Source organism: Atta colombica, unplaced genomic scaffold (assembly GCF_001594045.1).
Source record: "Atta colombica isolate Treedump-2 unplaced genomic scaffold, Acol1.0 scaffold3, whole genome shotgun sequence".
NCBI lineage: Eukaryota > Metazoa > Arthropoda > Insecta > Hymenoptera > Formicidae > Atta > Atta colombica.
The window spans coordinates 210,128-229,370 of record NW_017259403.1 but is presented as its reverse complement, the minus strand read 5'-3'; the positions used below and the strand labels follow the sequence as shown (position 1 = coordinate 229,370).

Below are 19,243 nucleotides of genomic sequence, written 5' to 3'. Positions count from 1 at the left end.
AAAAAGTAGATAAGTCAAAAAACGAGCAAAAGAAGATTTAATTTAAAATAGTATAATATTATAATTATATAATTTTATATTACATCACAAATTATTATAATATTCGATATCATATTATTCGACTATACTAAATCTTCATTAGCCAATTGAAAAAAAATTTTCTTAAGTTATAATACATAATTATATAATACATAATGTTTAAACGTTGGATGAATTCTAAGAATAAAATTTACAAAGTATATAGTTATGTCGCATAAATATCAAACTAAAAGATATCAAAGACTATTTCTTCGTTGCAGAGACAGCGAGAAAGAGAAGAGTCAGTTTATAAAATTAAGTGTGTAATTAAAAATTGATTTAAATGCATCACAATATGTATCTGTATAAAAAGATGAAATCAATTATATGATAAAAGAATTGTGAAAAGCTAAGTGAAATAAAGCAATTATAGATTTACAAAAAATATTAATGATGCAAGTTATATCGAGCATTAACAGACAAATGCGAAAGATACATCGATGATATTATTTATGTTAAATATAACAAGGTCAAAAACTTTAATACATATTTATTTTGAAACCAATTTTAACAGATATAGGAATCATTTAACATCTCCGTCATCATTTTGTAAATTAATGCCTTTTTCTTATTTTAGCTTGTTTTAGCTACAACTTCAGATCAAATTCAAAATACTGTTGTGCACTCAATGGTTTTCATAATCGACAATTACAATTTACTTTTGAAAAGGAATGTAATCGTACTTTAAACTTTTTAGGTATGAAACAATATGACCAAAAAAAACACGTATTTTTTATACGTACTGAACGTTAAGAGTAAAATCTTCCCTTGAAAAAAATCGGTTTTTTCTTTCAAATTGATTATCATTGAAAGAGATAGAAAAAAATTTTCAGAATGAAAATTGAATAGCTTTAAGAGTACTTTAGAATTAAAAAATATTTTTTTAAAATTATTTATTAATAATAAAATTATTTATTTATAAAGAAAAAATTTTTTTATTGTAGTTCTAAAATACTCTTAATGCTATTCAATTCTGTAAATTTTTTCTATCTCTTACAGTTTTGACGATATTCAATCTGAAAGAAAAAAATTGATTTTTTTTTAAGGAAGGATTTTACACCCTTAACGTGCAACTCAGTATGTATAAAAAAATAAGTGTCTCTTATTTTTGTCCATAGAACAACATATTAAAATCGAAAAAATTTACTTAGTTGTGTTCTCTTATAAGTAGCGAATAATGCGAATAAAAAATAATACGAATTATGATCAATAATACAATGACGAATAATACGAATAATATAAAAAATAAATAACGCAAATAATAAATTAAATTTTATTTAAATAATATTCTAAATAAAAAATTATTAATGCCCAACTCTGATTATTATTCCATCCATGTTAAATCTAGGACTGTGTTTCAAGACAAATAATTAATTGGCGCAGTTTCTTGAACTGAAAATTCTATAAATTCATAAAAAATATTATTAGAAAAACTATTGATCGAATATGGCATCTTCAATATTATTACATTTCTTAATATTAATACATTTCTGCATAATTGTATATTTGAATTATTATAAATACAGTCAGTTTTCTGATATTTCGTATATAATTCGAATATTTAAACAATTTGAATATTACAATATTATATATAAAGTACATTTATATATTCGAGTATGTTAAAGGTAACAATTAAAATTTCTGAGATGACAAATTTAAAAAATACAAATGACAAATGGACAATTGGGAATTGGCACAGTAACATAATTAGCTTTAAAAAATTTTATGTTACATAGTAAAGTTGAATAAATTATACTTGTTCCCATTAGTATTCTAGCCTTCTTTATCAAAATAGAGATTCTTAACGACGATCCATGTAAGTGTAATTGAAGAAATAAGTTGTTACAATAAGTGACGTTATTCCAGTCGTAATCACTGTGCGATAATTCTTCCATTGAAGAGACGATCTCATCGTTATAAAGCTGGATGATTAAAAATGATTAAAATCTTTAAATTAGCACCTTTTAATTAGACATTTCAGATTCATTGTGTTTAAATGTCCGAACATTTCGGCGCACAGTCACATTTGAGAGTAATTAAATTAAGAACTTAGAATATTATATTATTCATAATTTCCAATTTTCCTTAGGCGCTCTCTACTATATTATGTTTACATTAATTCGGTCGGTTTCTATTTCTTAAAATCTTTAAATTACAATGCACTTAATGAAGTTAGTGAAAAACTTAATTGAGAAAACGAGAACTACTCCATAATGAATCTCTGAATACTCTGCCGAAAATTCTTACATGAAATTTTATATATATAAGATTAGTTTCATATATAATTGGCACATTAAAGTTCTTGACACGAGTACGATAACCAAGGCCCCTCAAAATGAAAATGATTTTGAGAAGCATTTGTGAGCAGGAATACGAAAAAAATAATTTTAGATGGCGGTCCTTCGTTAAAAAGTTATTATTGTAACAAAAATGTTTTAAAAATAAGTTTTAAAAAAGTTTTATTTTTACTACATTTTTCATCCGAAACGACTCTCATTCCCTTCTTCCCTCCCTTCCCCCCTCTCTCTCCTGCAAAGAGGAGCACGACTTTCAGCAAAATATTTTGAAGCAGGAAATACTCGTGTTATATAGTTATATTATATACCATTAAACTTTCCGAATATTTCTGAGTATTTTTAAAAAATATAATAGAAATAAAACGTTGTTTTTAAAACTTTTTGTTAATAACTTTTTTAACCATGATACATGGTTGGGTTAGAGTTAATATATACACATAAGGGTTATTATATACACATAAGTATATTTTTTTATGTGGTCGTCCTTCGTCAAAAAATTAATACATTTATTATATAATTGTATAACTATATAACATATAATATAACACAAGTATTTCGTGCTTTAAAATTTTGCTGAAAGTCGTGCGCCCCTTTGCAGGGGAGAAGAAGGGGGAGAGTGAGAGTCGCTTCGCGTGAAAAATGTAATAGAAATAAAACATTATTTAAAAAAATTTTTTTGTTAATAACTTTTTAACAAAAAATGATTGCCACCTAAAACCTGTCAGAAGTCACTCAGAATCATAACCTTGACAACATATGTCAAGGTCATTAGCGGAGTGTCCCTGATCTGATAATCTGAATAATTACCGCGAAGTCTTTTTTGTCATTCCGTTTAATTGTTAGTTATTTTGATATCTGTTGCTTAGAGAATTTTTAAATTATTTTTCTCATATTCCTGCCTACAAATGCTTCTCAAAATCACTTTCATTTTGAGGAGTTTCAGTTATCGTAATATCAAGTTTTTATATGCTATTATATAATCTAATAAGTTTTTACATGTTTTATAATAGCATAATATATGTTTTAAAAAATGTAGGATATTATGATTTTATAATATCTCGCAAGAACTCATAGGAATTAGTTGTCGTGTAAGATCAGAAGACTTATACATGAAATTGACACATTTAAGATGTTTTATGTTTTTATATGACCTTATAAGTTTTTACATGTATTTATACGTTATGTATCTATTCAATCTGACAAGTTACTTATAATGAATAACAATAACAATATTTTTAACATTTGACATTATTTATTAAAATTCTATAATTTTCCTCTTGGGTTGTATTTGCGTTCACTGAATCATTTGGACCATATTAACGTATTTCTCCAACAGGAAACTCGTTCATTAAGAAGCAGTCATTAAAGAATTATCAGAATGAAATTGTTTAAAACCTAGTGTTATATTTACGTCTATTATTAATTCGTTGAAAATGACGGGAAGTCAGTCGAAACATCCGAAAATGGAAAATTATTGTTTATATTATACATTTGACTTACAGAAAATAAATAATTTATTATAGCACATCTTTAACCACACAGTTTATTCTCATTTGCCTGTTTATTGAATTAAAAATTTAAAAACTCTAATAATTAAAGTTTAATAAAACTGTTACGATTATATGATATTAGATATCAATCCGCTGAGATATAAAAAATTCCCTGTTATATAAATTTTCTTATAAATTATTTACAGACTTTATTTGAATTTCTGAAATCTCTTAAAATCTTGAAAGATGTTTTTACTTAAAGAGTTTTTTTATGAGATCTTATATGACTCGAACAAGAATTAATTAAAATAAAACTTTCCCTTTACACAGCCAAATAATTTCCTTTGATCTTTAAGAAGATCAAGGTCATTGATCTTTTCCGTCGCTTGTTATTCATTAAAAAATTATTAATAAAAATATTTTTATTAATAGAAGACCTTTTTCAACACAACATACGCATTTCAACATGAATGTATTACATTTTATTCATTACTTGATGATACATCATTTAATGAGTAAAGAAGCCAAAATTAACATAATAAATTGCAGAATTCTCTCATTGTAATCATATCGTTTTTTAAATATAAATTCTACTAAATAATTTTCACATGATGTCCTCTCTCGTACATCAAATCGTGGTAAAGTAGAATATATATCATGTCATAACCACTTAATATTTTGCATATGTACACCAGATTCAGGATCAGCAAAATTAACAGAGTAATTAACGGTCTGATGTACATAATTAATTTCTTTTACAGGTTCTTTCCACGAATTACTGTAAATTACTGTAAATTATATTATAGTATCTGATACGTTTCTGAATTATTCTCGTTAGCGTTTGTGTAGTACGATCTTTCATAGAAACTATAAAAAAAAGATTTACTACGTTTGCACTAAAATTGTCCATCAATTATCCACGATTACTTTCTCCGACCAACTTTCGCTTCGTCGACTTTCACTATCACATCACGACCATTAAGCATACCAGTTTCTTGTTCTATCCAATATTAATAATTGAAAAATAACAAAAAATATAGCAATCAAAATCGTTTTACGAGGAAAGTGTATGCCTTCAAGGGGAAGAGGAAGGTTAGAATCGCGTGGAAGTCGTGTGGAAGTCATGTGCCTCCAAGAGGGAGGGGGGGGAGAGGGGGTAAGAGTCACGCTTCGCGTGGAAAGTCGAAACGCATGTGCAACAAGACACTGAGAGAAAAATATATCGTGACTATAATTGCATGGTAAAATAATTATGGTTAGGAGCATTTTTATAGTTATTATATACTATAAATTATGATAATTTAAAATATTAATATAGTAAAATATGAAACGTATAGTAAATAAAATAACATTTAACATAAACATTTTTATGTAATAATAATTATATATATTGCAATTATAATTATATATTATAATTATAATTATATATATTGTATATTATAAATATATAAGGTAACTCCGGCAAATACGCCGTGCTAGGATTTACCACAGAAGTCAGAAAAATAGAAGGAGGGGGGATAATTTTCGCAACTACTCTGCCTTTATGTTAGTATAGTGTTACAATTTCAGTTTTTTATTGTTAATATTAATGAAATTATTGTGAATATCGTTGAATTTGTCACTATGTTAAATAGTATCATCATAAATTATAATCTACATAAATGATTACGTGCAAAAGACTTTGTGGTTATTTCGTGAGTGTAGACCACAACTTTTGTTATATAACAAAATACAAATATTTTGCTCTTGTATTCTTTGGTTAGTTTGTTGTCTTGTACATTCCATCTGTTTGGGATATACGGTATTTTTAGCGGGCGGGATTTAAGCTCAAAGCATACAAAGTACGCAGATTGAATTCAGTGCACTAAATGCTATAAACGCATTACATGAAATATATATTTCATGTCATAACACTTGTAATCAATGTTGGAACAGATACTGTTTGAAAGATATCTAGAAAGATATATAGGTATAGGTATTACGTAGAAAATGTATTTAAGTATAAATGCAGATACATTTTTTATAATTACTTAAGTATAGATACAGATAGATATACAATAGATACAAATATAAGAAAAAAGTATCCGAAAATTTAGGTACTTTTTAAGTACTTAAAAAAAAAAAAAAAGAAAAATGGACAAATAGGAAAAAATAAAGAAAACAAAAAGAAGAAAAGATATAAGCAGCAAAAATGTTACATTTTATTTGTTTATTTTAATACATAAAAGAATGTCTTGATAATGAAAATTTAAATCGAAAACAACAAGCTGCATTCTTATCCTCCTCAAGAGGTTTCCAATCTACAAGATTACTTCTCATGAACGGATACATTGAGAGAAATGATTTTGTTATAGGAATAAATCAAGGGAAAACAAATGTAATATTTGATAAGAAAACAATCGATTAGTTACTATTACAAATTAATTACTATTACAAATTAATTATTTCTCATTCGTCAATGTAATAAATAATAGTATCGCTAGCAAATAAAAAGCTCATACAGGGTCCCGCGAGACTTCTCCAACCGTCCACAGAAAGGAAGATAGAATCGAAATAAACATAAAAGTCTTTTATCATTTAGCAATATTTGTAATAATAATCGAGATATTAATGTTTGCAATTGTACTAATGAGAACGCGCCGATAGAAACGCTCCGGCCGCTCGAAGTATAGCCCGGCCCCACTTTTTCAAACATAGGCTGCGCCGGTAGCGGGTTGGAGAGGTAAGAAAGGAAGCGTTGCTTAACTATACTTCGGCCGAAGCGTTTCTATCAATGCGTTCTCATTAGTACAATTGCAAACATTAATATCTCGATTATTATTATTACTATCGCTAAACAATAAAGAATTTTTATGTTTGTTTCAATCCCATCTCCCTTCCTGTGGGCGGTTGGAGAAGTCTCGCGGGATACCCTGTATACATAGAAGTCGTAGACGATCGTAGGATCTCAAATCATAAGAAATTGACTAATTCTAATCAAGTATTCTCTTTATATTTGCCTGTGACTGCTCAGTTTCCCTCGATTTAAGACTTCAGGATCATCTATAGATTTGTTCGCGTCGCATATTCCAATACGTTCCAATACTTTTATCATATGCTCTTACCATATAACTCTTACTCATTTTAATGCGCTTGATAGAGTGGAAAGAACAAACCTTATGATTTCTATGATAAACGATCCTAAAGACTATCCAACTAGTTTGCTTCTATTACTAATAATTAGTTACTAATAATTAGTAGTAGTTGGTTAATAGCAATCATAACAAATCAATTTTGTTATCACATGTTTATTGATTACTTATTAAAAGTACTAGTGACTTGTTAAATTAACAACACCTTTTTTAGTGTTAAATTAACAAAATCCTTATCTCATTATCAGTGTAGAACGGAAAACTAAGTCGAAAAGTTCTTTATCATTTTGCAATTTTTGCAATACTTTATTAATTTCTAAAGATCACCAAATAAGCACATATCTGTACGGACTACCGTCAAGACTGCGCCTATCGGTTGCAGTCGATTATCACGCTTGATAGCGCCATAACTCAAGCAGTGCGCCTATCAAACAGTCACTACTCCCCGCGCAACTTGCGATCGCGACCAATGGGCGTATACTAGTAATAATCCGTGCGGTGATAACATCTCTAATGTGCTTATTAAGTGATATTTCGAAATTAATATCTCTTAAAGTATTGCAAAAATTGCACAATAGTAAAGAATTTTTCGACTCACAAGAAGTTTCACAATTGTCCGAAAATTTGATTCTCTATGAAATATATGAAATATATTTTGTTAAACACGAATCTAAGAGACACGTATTTTTTTATACGTGCTCTAAATCATGTTTAAGAGATGAAACACCCCCTTTGAAAAAAAATGGTATTTTTCTTTTGAAGATAAATATTGTTGGAAGTATAAAAGATGGAAAAAAATTTTTTTTGTAATTTTCGTACAGTTGTACGGTTTCAAGAGTATCTCAATGTTGTGAAGAAAAAAATTTTTTTTTAATTAAAAAAAAATTTTTGTTAACAATTGTTAAATAAAAAAAATTTTTTTTTCTTCACAACATTGAAGTACTTTTGATGATTTATAGTATAGTATAGTATAGTAAAGATGATTTATAGTAGATATAGTAATCAAAAATTAAGTTTCTAATATAACATAAAATAAAATGTATAAGTACCTTGTATCTAAAACTTAAAAGATACCGTATCCAAAAATAATTAGATACGGATACAGATATCTCCTATAAAGATCTAAGTAATGCACTTACATACAGCTAAGTATCTAGGTACAGCTAAAGTATTTAGATACTGTATCTAGATACATTCCAACACTGCTTGTAATACATATGGGAAGATTGTAATTATTATTTATTACTTCATATACATATTCTTATTCCTTAATAAAATTTTATAAATACATTTTATAAAGTTATTATTGTGTCATTTTATGTCTTATTTACATGCATTATTTGTAAATTTTTCATGAGCCATACATACCTCCCCTCCCCCTATGAGTAACCATATATCCCACTCCTATGGCATATACTGCAAAAATGCAAGGGTAACTAAAAAAATTTATTTTTTAATACGAAATATAAAAATATTAGAAATCTGAAATATAAATATTTCAGATTTCTAATATTTTTTTCATAATAGTAGACAGTACAAAGTTTTTACAGATATAGTTCGTTTACTTTAAACAGTAAATAATACTTAGTAAATAATACTTAATAAATTAAGTTTTTAATAGGCGTATATATACCGGAATTACTCTAACTATTTTTTCAACATTCGCTTACTATTTACATGTGATAACAATATATAACTAAAAAATATATTTTTAAAAATGGAAAAATCTACAGTCATGTTCAAATAATGAATGTAATTATGTTAATAGCACATTTGACTGTACTTCTAACTATAAATTTAATTGGTCAAATTTACTATACATGTTACAAAAATTAAAAAGAAAATAATTGTAAAAGTAATTATTTGCACTAAATATTTGACAATATTATACGGAAAAAAACAGATTTGATTGAATTAACTGAAATTATGATGAAAATTGAACGATCCAGAATTCTAATTAAGTTTACTAGATTTTCTGGTTAAATCTACCAGAATTCTATTGTAGTTGAAATAACCAATTCTCAATCTACCAGAATTCTGTTTGAAATAATCAGAATCTCATCTTCTATCAATCTAAATTTAACCAAAAATCTAGTAAACTTAACTAAAATTCTGAATCATTCGTTCTCCGCCACAATTCCAATTCAATCAAATATTTCTTTTCGTGTAGCAATGATATATTTGATCATATTTACATAAATAACAATTTAATTTTTCCTTAAAAAAAAAATTACAGGAATAAGAATTATATCACAGTCAAAGCCAGTCACACATGCTCAAAAATAAAACACGCAACTCAGATTGCAATGAGACGAAACACGCCCGTCACAGTCGGATGATCTCTCAAGACTGAGGACTGAGGAATCGTTTTGTCATTATCATTTCCTAAGTATGTTAATAAATACTAGCTATTATTTTCATATTATCTCCTCAAATATTAATAAACTTAAACTCAGCACGAAATTAAGAATGATTACAGTAGGAAGTATAAGTAATATTTTTTACGTAATTTATTGCCGTCGCTTATTCGCTTCTCCACACGATCCTTTATCCTCGACCATGAACCGTCTCTTCTGCCATTTCCGAGGCTGAGCGGCTAGTTACGAGAGCTGTCGATGTTCACAGTTCTGTAGAAAATCGTGTAGAATCTCCCGATAATTTCGATAAAGAGTGGCACGTTCGTTCGTGTCTGGCGCCCAATCGTTTTCGAGATCTTGCATGATCCTCAAGAGAGGCCGTATAAGGACACAGTTTCTGTCGCATCTTCGGTGAGATCAAACGAAGGTTTGTTATAAAGACGGGAATTCTGCCGAGTCGAGAGAGCTGCGAACGCGAAGTTACGCCACGCTCGTGAGTATATCACATAGTAGACTGTGAAAAATTAAACATAATGTAAGTCGGTTCCGAGAACGGGGCGAACATGCCACCTCACCCACAAAGGTATATGCGACAGACTATTATATACAAAATCTAGCGAAGCCGCCCCGAAAAGGACAATGTAAAAACCCAGCAGCGCCTGCAGGACGTTTCTACAGTGGTAAGCAGTATCGCCGCGACACGCCTCGAGTCCTCGCGCCCACGGGGAATCACGAGGAGGCCTGCTCATCTGCATCTCATCCAAACGCACGCTTTGGGAGGATAAAGATAGAAGGTGGGATTAGTGTATTAGATATTGACTTGTTGAGACAATCAAGTAGTTAGATTACCTCCTGCCGCATCGGAACAAGTCAACTCTATGTGGGGTGCCGGCAAACCTGAACTCGTAACAGTAGGTCATGAGTCGAACACACAAGGCGTCTGACCGACAGACGTCCAGTGTGGAAAATTAAATAATTGTGCCATCAGATTGTCGAGGATGACAAGTGAGTTTCAGCAATCTCTGCAGGAAGGCTCTGCATTCGTGGTCTACACTGACCTGGAATGCCTCTTAGAAAAGACGGAGAGAGACCTAAGTATGTCAACATATGGTATCAACATCACGTGTTTAACATCTGGTATTACGTGCATTGTTCATATGGTAACTGTCGATATATCGTTTTCGTTACGGTAACGATCGTGTTTATCGAGGAACTCAGAAATTTAGCGCAATTTAGCATAATGTAAATACTATCCTATCTGCTAATGTTTCCATGGCAGATTTTATGCGAGATGATTGACAAAATTTTAATAGTGTCATATATGCCAAAAACCTTTCGCGTCTAACGATACACGGGTACGCGATGATTGCCACTTGATCGGGCAATACAGAGGCCCGCACATCAAATTGTAATTTGAATTATAAAGATTCATATTGCATTCCCATAATTTTTTGAATTATAAAGATTCATATTGCATTCCTATAATTTATTGGATTATGACATTTTATTATCAAGGATATAGCTATCTTATAAAGGACGTACAGAACTATTTCCCATAACTAAAGAAAAATATTTTTCGTTTACGAAACACATTGTCGATAGCGATACTACAGACAAAAATGATCAAAAGAAAACTTATATAAAATTACGATTTATCGAATCATAAATTTCTCGCATCAAGTTTAGAAAAATTGGCGTCGTATCTCGATAAAGAAAATTACACGGTATATAGAATTTCTTAATCTCAATCCGAAAGATTTCGATCTATTTACACGTAAAGGAGTATTTCTGTACGAGTACGTTAATTGCGTCGAAAAATTGGAGGGTGTATATGTTTACCTTCGTACAAATCGTTTTATAAGTAGGATAATAGTAAGGATTCTAACCCATGGATGCAGCAATCAGCAGATGGCTCTAGTGTCGCGTGGTTGGGGAGGGTGAAGTCACAGACGCTGGATTTGAGGGAGGAGGAAGCGCGTCATCGAGGTCTATGTTAGAGGAGAAGAGGAAATTTGTTCCTTCTCTCTTTCACCCGTTGCGTTCTCTCTTTGAACTTTACTATTATATGTCCTCTCTCCCGGTCTTATTCATTGTAGGATGCAGTTCTCTCTTCCAGTCGTTGCAATTCTATATTTATTATTTGCACTTTCTCTTCTTCCCGTTGCACTCTTTTTTCTTTTCTTTTGCACACGATTTTATTAAATAGATATGATATTTACGATTTTTAATACAACTTAGAAACTAATTATAATAATATTCTAATAATAATAATTTTTAAGAATTTTTAATAATATAAATCAGTAACACTAATTATAATAATATTCTTTTTTTATCAATATCTTTTAATACAACTTCCTTCAAGACAAATTTCTTTCCAACGATAAATCCTTGCAGATGTACAAACATTGATATAGTTGGTATATGATGAACGACTCTTTGAGACTTGACCACAAAAAATCTTGGATTTTATCTCATATATTAAAAAGAGAGGGAGGGTATTTTTTTGGTGATGATAATTTACGTAATCTTGCGTACTACATTTGACATTGGACTATGTTCAATCATAGTCGGTATGATAAGGCAGTAGGCGGTTGTATTCGCGGGTACATTCTCTTTGAATTCAAATTCTAATCATACATCCACAGTGCCACTCTTAACGAACTTGTTTTGTCGCGAGCAATTAGTGATTACTAGAGTAAAACTTTAAAAAAATATATATAATTGGAATGATGATTCTTTTCTTTCAAAAGAATTTGATAATAAGACATAAAAAACAAAAACGTAAATATCATACAAAATAGTGGCTCTGCGTTGTCAAAGTCTAGATTCAAATAAAATTCAGAGTTTAGATAAAGTTTCATATTGGTTAATTTACAAGTGTCGAAGTAAATTTTATGTGCTGTCATGTGATATTTTTTTTATCAGTCTGTAGACCAAAGATAACGTATCGTGATTTTTCCAGCTGAGTCGCAGATGGTCCAGGAATGTTTCATTGTACTCGGTAATAGGGAGTACTCATACAAATCCCACGAACGGAAACTCAGATATCGTCTACTCTCTAAAGCACGCAGCATAGATAGTTTATTAACTTCAACGCAACATGAGGTATTCGCCACTATGAATAATTTAAGCGTCGGCTTTGTAGCTGGATTTCCCACTATGTAATTGTTACCGTTGTTCGTATCAAAATTAATTCGTGATAAGCGTTAATTATCACACATTTGTAATCCTCGCAAAAGTCCAATAATATTAAGTGTACAACTTTGCTTCCGCCGTTTTTTCCCGAAATTCGAGGCTTTATTGTAAAAAACTGGTTATACATTTATGATTCAAAGTATTGTTCATCGCTGGCCACTACTTTCTCCCATCTTTCGGGTAGCGTACGAATCCCGCATCGAAAATACTGGTCATCTTTTGAGGCTATCCATGAATCAATCCAATTTTTTACTTCTTCATAAGACCGGAAATCAGCCAGGCCGTGTGCCATTGATCGAAACAAATGATAGTCAGAGGGAGCAACGTCTGGAGAATACGGCGGGTGGGGTAGGACTTCACATTTCAACGTTTCCAAGTATGTCTTGACCACTTTCGCAACATGGGGTCGAGCATTGTCATGCTGCAAAATCACTTTATCGTGTCTCTCGTTGTATTGCGACCGTTTGTCTTTCAATGCTCGGCTCAAACGCATCAATTGCGTTCGATACCGATCGCCTGTGATTGTTTCAGTCGGTTTTAACAGTTCATAATACACTACGCCGAGCTGGTCCCACCAAATACAGAGCATGATCTTGGACGTCAAAATCACCGTTCTTGAAGCGTTGAAATCACACGTTCTTTCACTAATAGCGGCCTCACCATAAGTATTTGAGAGCATTCGATGAGCCTCAGCCGCAAATTTTTTCATATTGAAGCAAAAAATTAAAACCTCCCGCAAATGACGAGAATTTGGCTCGTAAACTGACATTTTCAATCGAGAATAACTTTATGATGCAGACACAAATCGACTAATGTTTCTATGGGGTTATGTTGACAGATGCCCAAGTTTATTGTATGACGTCTATGATCTATTCATTTCGACCACCACTTACCACTAAAGCCATCTATAGGAAAACGGCGGAAGCAAAGTTGTACACCTAATATGCTGAGTGGTACACAAAAATTAAAATATCTATCGTCTATCATTAGACTTTTCGCGGTATCACTACAGTTGATAAATTCAGTATTATGCATATTATATGCGATTTCATTAGAAAACGTTGCATAACTCTTCATAAGACTAGTTATCGTTTCTGCTGCAATCAATCTCCATACCATTGAGTTCATATCGAATTTCATCAAACATGAACGTCATGCAATTATTTCCAATTATTAGCTGTTTTTATTGATCTCTTTCCTTTGATGTCAATCTATTTTCGACGCAGAGAACATTTTCACACGGTAGCGTGTATAAATCCTGCTGTTGTATGGGTATCCATATCTCGTCGCTATGTCCAAATGTGACGTACGGATTGTAAATGTGAAATTCGAACTTGACGATGCGATCGTCAAAGATTGGTTCGCCTCCAATATTCAAGATATTAACCATCTCAGATATTTCGTACAACAAAGCCCAATGATTGTAAAAATTTAACGACGCAGTGAGTTTCTTTTTATTGGACGCTCGAATATTTTTGATTTCGCTGTCGTCTCTCTGGCAAAAATTATGTCCTCTGTCTCATTTGCTCGTTCAAAACAAGCATCTCATGTTACCGTTGTTGTATTTCTTTATCGCTGTCGCTTCCGTACATGCAATCTAATGATGATTTCTTCTCCGCGAAAATCGAGCAATCGTCCGTCTTGATCCACAACGCGAATCGTCAGATCCATAACGTATAATGAACAGAAGTTAAATGATCTGTATGGTCTTTCCGATATCTTAGATCCTAGTGATCCGCTTGGTGAAAATTCATGTATCATGTAAACGGACTTATCATTGCTGTATGCACTCATGATCACGAGCATTCAATGCGAATAATATTTACATTTGATGATATTTATATGATGATAGGTATGTCTGATTCGTGCAACTGTGATGACTCCAGCACGATTCGATGAAAATTCCAACAGCGATCCAATATTGTGAGATTTGGTGAAATTGACTTGATAAATGCTCACTCTTCATTGCATTGTTATTGGCATGAATAGTCAATGGGTATTGTTCATCCTCTTTGCGAAGCGTTTTCTCTGTCACAACATCATTAGGATAAAATTTGCACGTCTTAGAAACTTATTTATGTCATATATTTCGTATGATCCTTCAGGAATGACAATTTCTTTATCAAAGTAAAACTTATTATTCAATGAATTTACATTAGATATCGTATGGTAGGTTTCAAAGTCCATCAAACCGAGCTCGTAATCGCCATTGCTCAAATCTACGGCCAGAAAATAACAGGCCGCGAGGACTAATCTTACTGGTGAGCGTAAATGTCAGTGACATATTTAAATGAATACTGAGTTGAAAAAGTGCAATGTCAATTCTTAAATTGATCGTCAATCGTCTGTAAAAACTGTAGACACAATTGTAGTTACACCCTTCGGCTGTTTAGCGTTTTTTTTTAATCTTTTTTATTTTTTCCGTTGTAATGCTCCACATTCGCATGGAGCGAGATAAACTCCATGACTTTTCATGACGCGATTATGACGTTTCAATTTTTCCAACTGACGTTGCATGACTTTATTATCGTTTATAGCTTTTGTGACTCTTGTCGTGTCGCAGACCAACGAGCCGAAGATTTCCAATAGCGGTAGAATAGGTAAGTAATACCACCGCATTATGCCACCGTTAATATTCGTTTTTTCGTCGCCTTTTTCTTCTTCGTTTTCATGTCCATATCAATTTTCGTTTTAGCTTTTATAGCCGCCCAACAACTGTGGTAGCAATTCTTTCTCCAAGAGTCGAATCTTTCGCGGTAATTCGTTTTCGCGCCTCCTCAGCGAATATTTTGTCAACTTCGTGTCATGAGATCTTTGCTCTGCGAATATGGTAAGCTATGTCGTGTTCGCGACACGCCGCGTCCAACGGATTAATGCGTCGATCGCCAATCGCTTTTCTAAATGCAAACCTGGATCACAAAATTGATATCTGGGGATATGCAACTCGATCGGAAGTGCATTTAAAAAATCGCAGCCTCTTGTTGTTGTTGTTATTGTTGTTATTTGTTTGCTACAGTTTTTTTATAAATGGCGCTGGACCATCAATATGCAATTGATAACAGAGCAAATTATAATATTTCAAGCATCGCTGTTGCTGAACCTCTGAATCAGCCTTTATATGATCGGGTAATCGGTCCCATAGTTGATCTATGTAATTAAATTCTCGTAGTAAAATAACATTCGGCATATATTTTAACTCTTTAGCCGTTAAATTATGTACATCAACTATGTACATCACAGTTGTCTGACGATAAGAAACATTTTGAATACTGAGCGATTTCGTTTTGCGCGCTACTATAAATACATCCGCTCTCGATGTAGTTTTTTTTCAATATTGTAATATGTATATACATACGTACAAATACATACATAATATACACATTATACGTACTAAACATAATATACATAATATACATATTAAATATATTATACATCATAAGTATGTTTTTATTAATAAAAGAATACATAAATACAAAAAAAGAAATGAATTTTTTTATAATAATATTTTATAATATCCCCATGGCAGCGTCGATAGAATCTGGAACAATGTACCACTTATCGTATGGACTCAGAGTGATTTTCGTTTCGGATATGGTGTACTTCATGCAATTTCGATCTCATGCACTACTGCCTATACGTCATTTGTGTCAGTGAGACACTGCATACAATCATTGAAGTTATGGATCCCGCTACAACGTTGCTCTTTACTTTCTTAGCACTTTCTTTTTTACCATCGACGCGCAAGGCATACATTTTCGCTCTAAGCCCGACGAATTCGGTCATAATCGCATTGTTTTCATCTTTCATTAAATCAGGAACTTTTTTATTTACTAGCGGAATGTTGTAATTGTCGATCGCGTAATCGAATCTATTGATATCGCGTTTCATAACAGTCGCATAGACATCGTCGCACTCGATGTGATAAATAAGACTATCGATATATATAATTTTACATTTTTCATGAAAGAGCGATAATATGTATTCGTGGAGAATTCGTATAAACATGTTTTTAGATATCGAGGATGCACATACCCACGTATATCGGTTTGTCAAACTTCACTTTCCGCATTTCTATCACGACCATGTTCTCGGAAAAAACGCTTCTACTGTGAAAATTTGGTTTTGTGATCATTGTCTCTATACTGTATCTTCCATCCCAACGCATTACGAGTTGCACATTAAAATGGTTATGCACATTCTCCATGGTCTTGCCGAAAATCGCGTTGTTCATTAATTTGAATAAGTTTTTCTCGAACTCATCATTGCTAAAGTTTTAAAATTTGTATTAAGTTCGATATACTCGCGAAATCATGGAGATAAGACGTAACGTTTTTTATTATACAATGTTGCGAGAAGCTTCTCCTCTCGCTTGCCGAGTGATTTCTCGCGCGAACAAAACGGTAGAATGGAGTGCGATCATGGACATGTTGCAGATACTCCAAGTTAACCTTGAGAATCTATTGGTGAATCTAATGTGACATTCATAACATCAAAATTGTCTACGTTGTCGATCCAACGAAAATCCAGCGTATGGCAATGGTTGACAACTATACAGGTTATTGACATCATAATACATCAGTTATGTCGATGGTTTCGATGGATCGTACGATTACATGTACTTGTTATTGGCCTACGCATATGTTTGAACATTGACTCAGACCGCCATGTATACCACGTTCAATGAATAGAACTATGTCAACATCGGTAAGAAGTTCGAAATTGACGCGAGTATGTTTCAATATCGCGTCCCACATAAAATCCGGGGTAATAATACGCAGGATCGAGTATAATAGTTGCATCACGAGTTGCAAGACTCGTGATGCAACTATCCCGAAAATTCTCAAATATATCAGTCAACAATACATCTGTTCTTAAGTACAGATCGCTATATTCGAAGAATCGCCATATTCACGACGTGTGCATAGTCGCTTTCGGATACGGTACCACCTGTCAACGAACTATAAAAAGTTTCGCGTGATGATAACTCAGCTTCCTCCAACTTTTCGACGCATTCAACATATTCGTACGAAAATATACCTTTCACGTTAATAATCGAAATTTTTTGCAGATAAATTAAAAAATTCACGTTGCATTATCCGTAATTTATTTTTATCGAGATACAACGCTAATTTTTCTAAACTTGATACAAGAAATTTAAATGAATCAATAAAACGTAATGTTATACAAATTTTCTTTTGATCATTTTTATCTATAGTGCTATTGGCATGTTTCGTAAATGATATGTATTTTTCTTTCGTTATCGATAATAAATCTACACATCCTTCGTAAGCTGTGGCTATTTCTTTTATGATGAAATGTGCGTTGTATCCCGATAAATTATGAAAAATTATGCAATGTGAATCTTTGTAATTTAAGTTTGCAATTTAAATGCGCGAGATTTCTATATCGCCCGATGAGATGGTAATGATTGCGTACCCGTATGTTATCTTTTGCGAACAGCTTCTCACACACATGATAATATGTAGTTAAATTTTATCCAATCGTCTCTTGTAAAATCATGGAAAGGTTAGCTAAGATAGTTTTGACATTATATGCTAAATTTTTTAATTCCTCGGCGAACTATGCTATGCAATCGTTATCACGACGAAACCGATACTTCGACAGCGAATCATCGTACGAGCAATGAACATAGTACGTTATACTGAAAACCTGATGTTGGTACGTGCTGCTTAATGTTTCCATATTTTTCTTTTCCATTCTTTCCAGTATGCATTCCAACTCGGCATATACAAATGGGACGCGTTCCTTTCTGCAGTAGATGCTGAAGCTCAATCATTTGTTGTCCTCACTGGGCAGCCAAATCGCGCAGGTGTTAAATTTCCACAGTCTATTACGTGGATCTTCAATTTCGTACTTGTATATAAATAGTGCAGGCATTGGAAAATAATACAAATTTTTATTATTGTTAAAAAAAAAGTGTTGCTGAAAATATTTATAATTTTTTTCTTTTTTAAATGTATACGAATCTATCATAGAAATATATTCTATTCTTCGTTGCTGTAATTTGTGATCTCAAGGCGAGATAAAACTTGATCCATGCAAAATGTCCTGTATTATCGTTGCATTGATCCTATACAAGAGATTGACGTGTTTACCTCTTTCGGTGAGCCATAAGGGAAAAATTTCTTTTTGCTCCTCGATAAAGTAAACATTGATGGATTGAGACTTTCAAATCTTTTAATTTGATTCAATATCATTAGAAACTGGATTCCTGTGAGATTTAGCACTGTAGAATAATGCGGATATGATGACTCTCGCTCCGTATGCTTTTTAGTTGGATGTAGAGCGGCAAAACATGCATTGCCCATGGATCGCACGTTGATCACCGCTCTTTTCATTTTAATTTCTCGCGAGAGTTCAATGCGACATTCCGCATGCAACGGATTGTACTTGTTTACGTTTACAGTTAAATTCAAGATAGTGTCCATCTGCTATCGTATTCCTGGAATTCCTCCAGCGATGTCAGGATAGGCTCGACCACGCGCGACGCGTACCATTCTTACAAAACAAACGAACGGAAGAGTTCATAGTTTCTCGTGCTCATACTTTTATTCGCACACTTTTATCACCCGATACAAATTCACCATAAAACACTGTTTATCTTGATTATCATGTTTCTTTGCATACGTTTCAGCACTATCTCTCTTGCATCTTCGAGGAATTGGCGAGGTTCA

At 32.2% G+C, this 19,243-nt stretch overlaps 1 protein-coding gene across 1 annotated transcript in view; it reads right to left on the bottom strand.

Moving 5' to 3' along the window:
- The window catches only part of LOC108690186, a 55,072-nt gene extending 38,293 nt beyond the window's left edge, over window positions 1-16,779 (bottom strand). Inside the window, exon 1 of the mRNA XM_018197361.1 lies at window positions 16,585-16,779. Within this exon, the coding sequence (XP_018052850.1) occupies window positions 16,585-16,779 (195 nt within the window). The remainder of the gene's footprint in view (window positions 1-16,584) is intronic.
- Window positions 16,780-19,243: the final 2,464 nt, after the last annotated feature.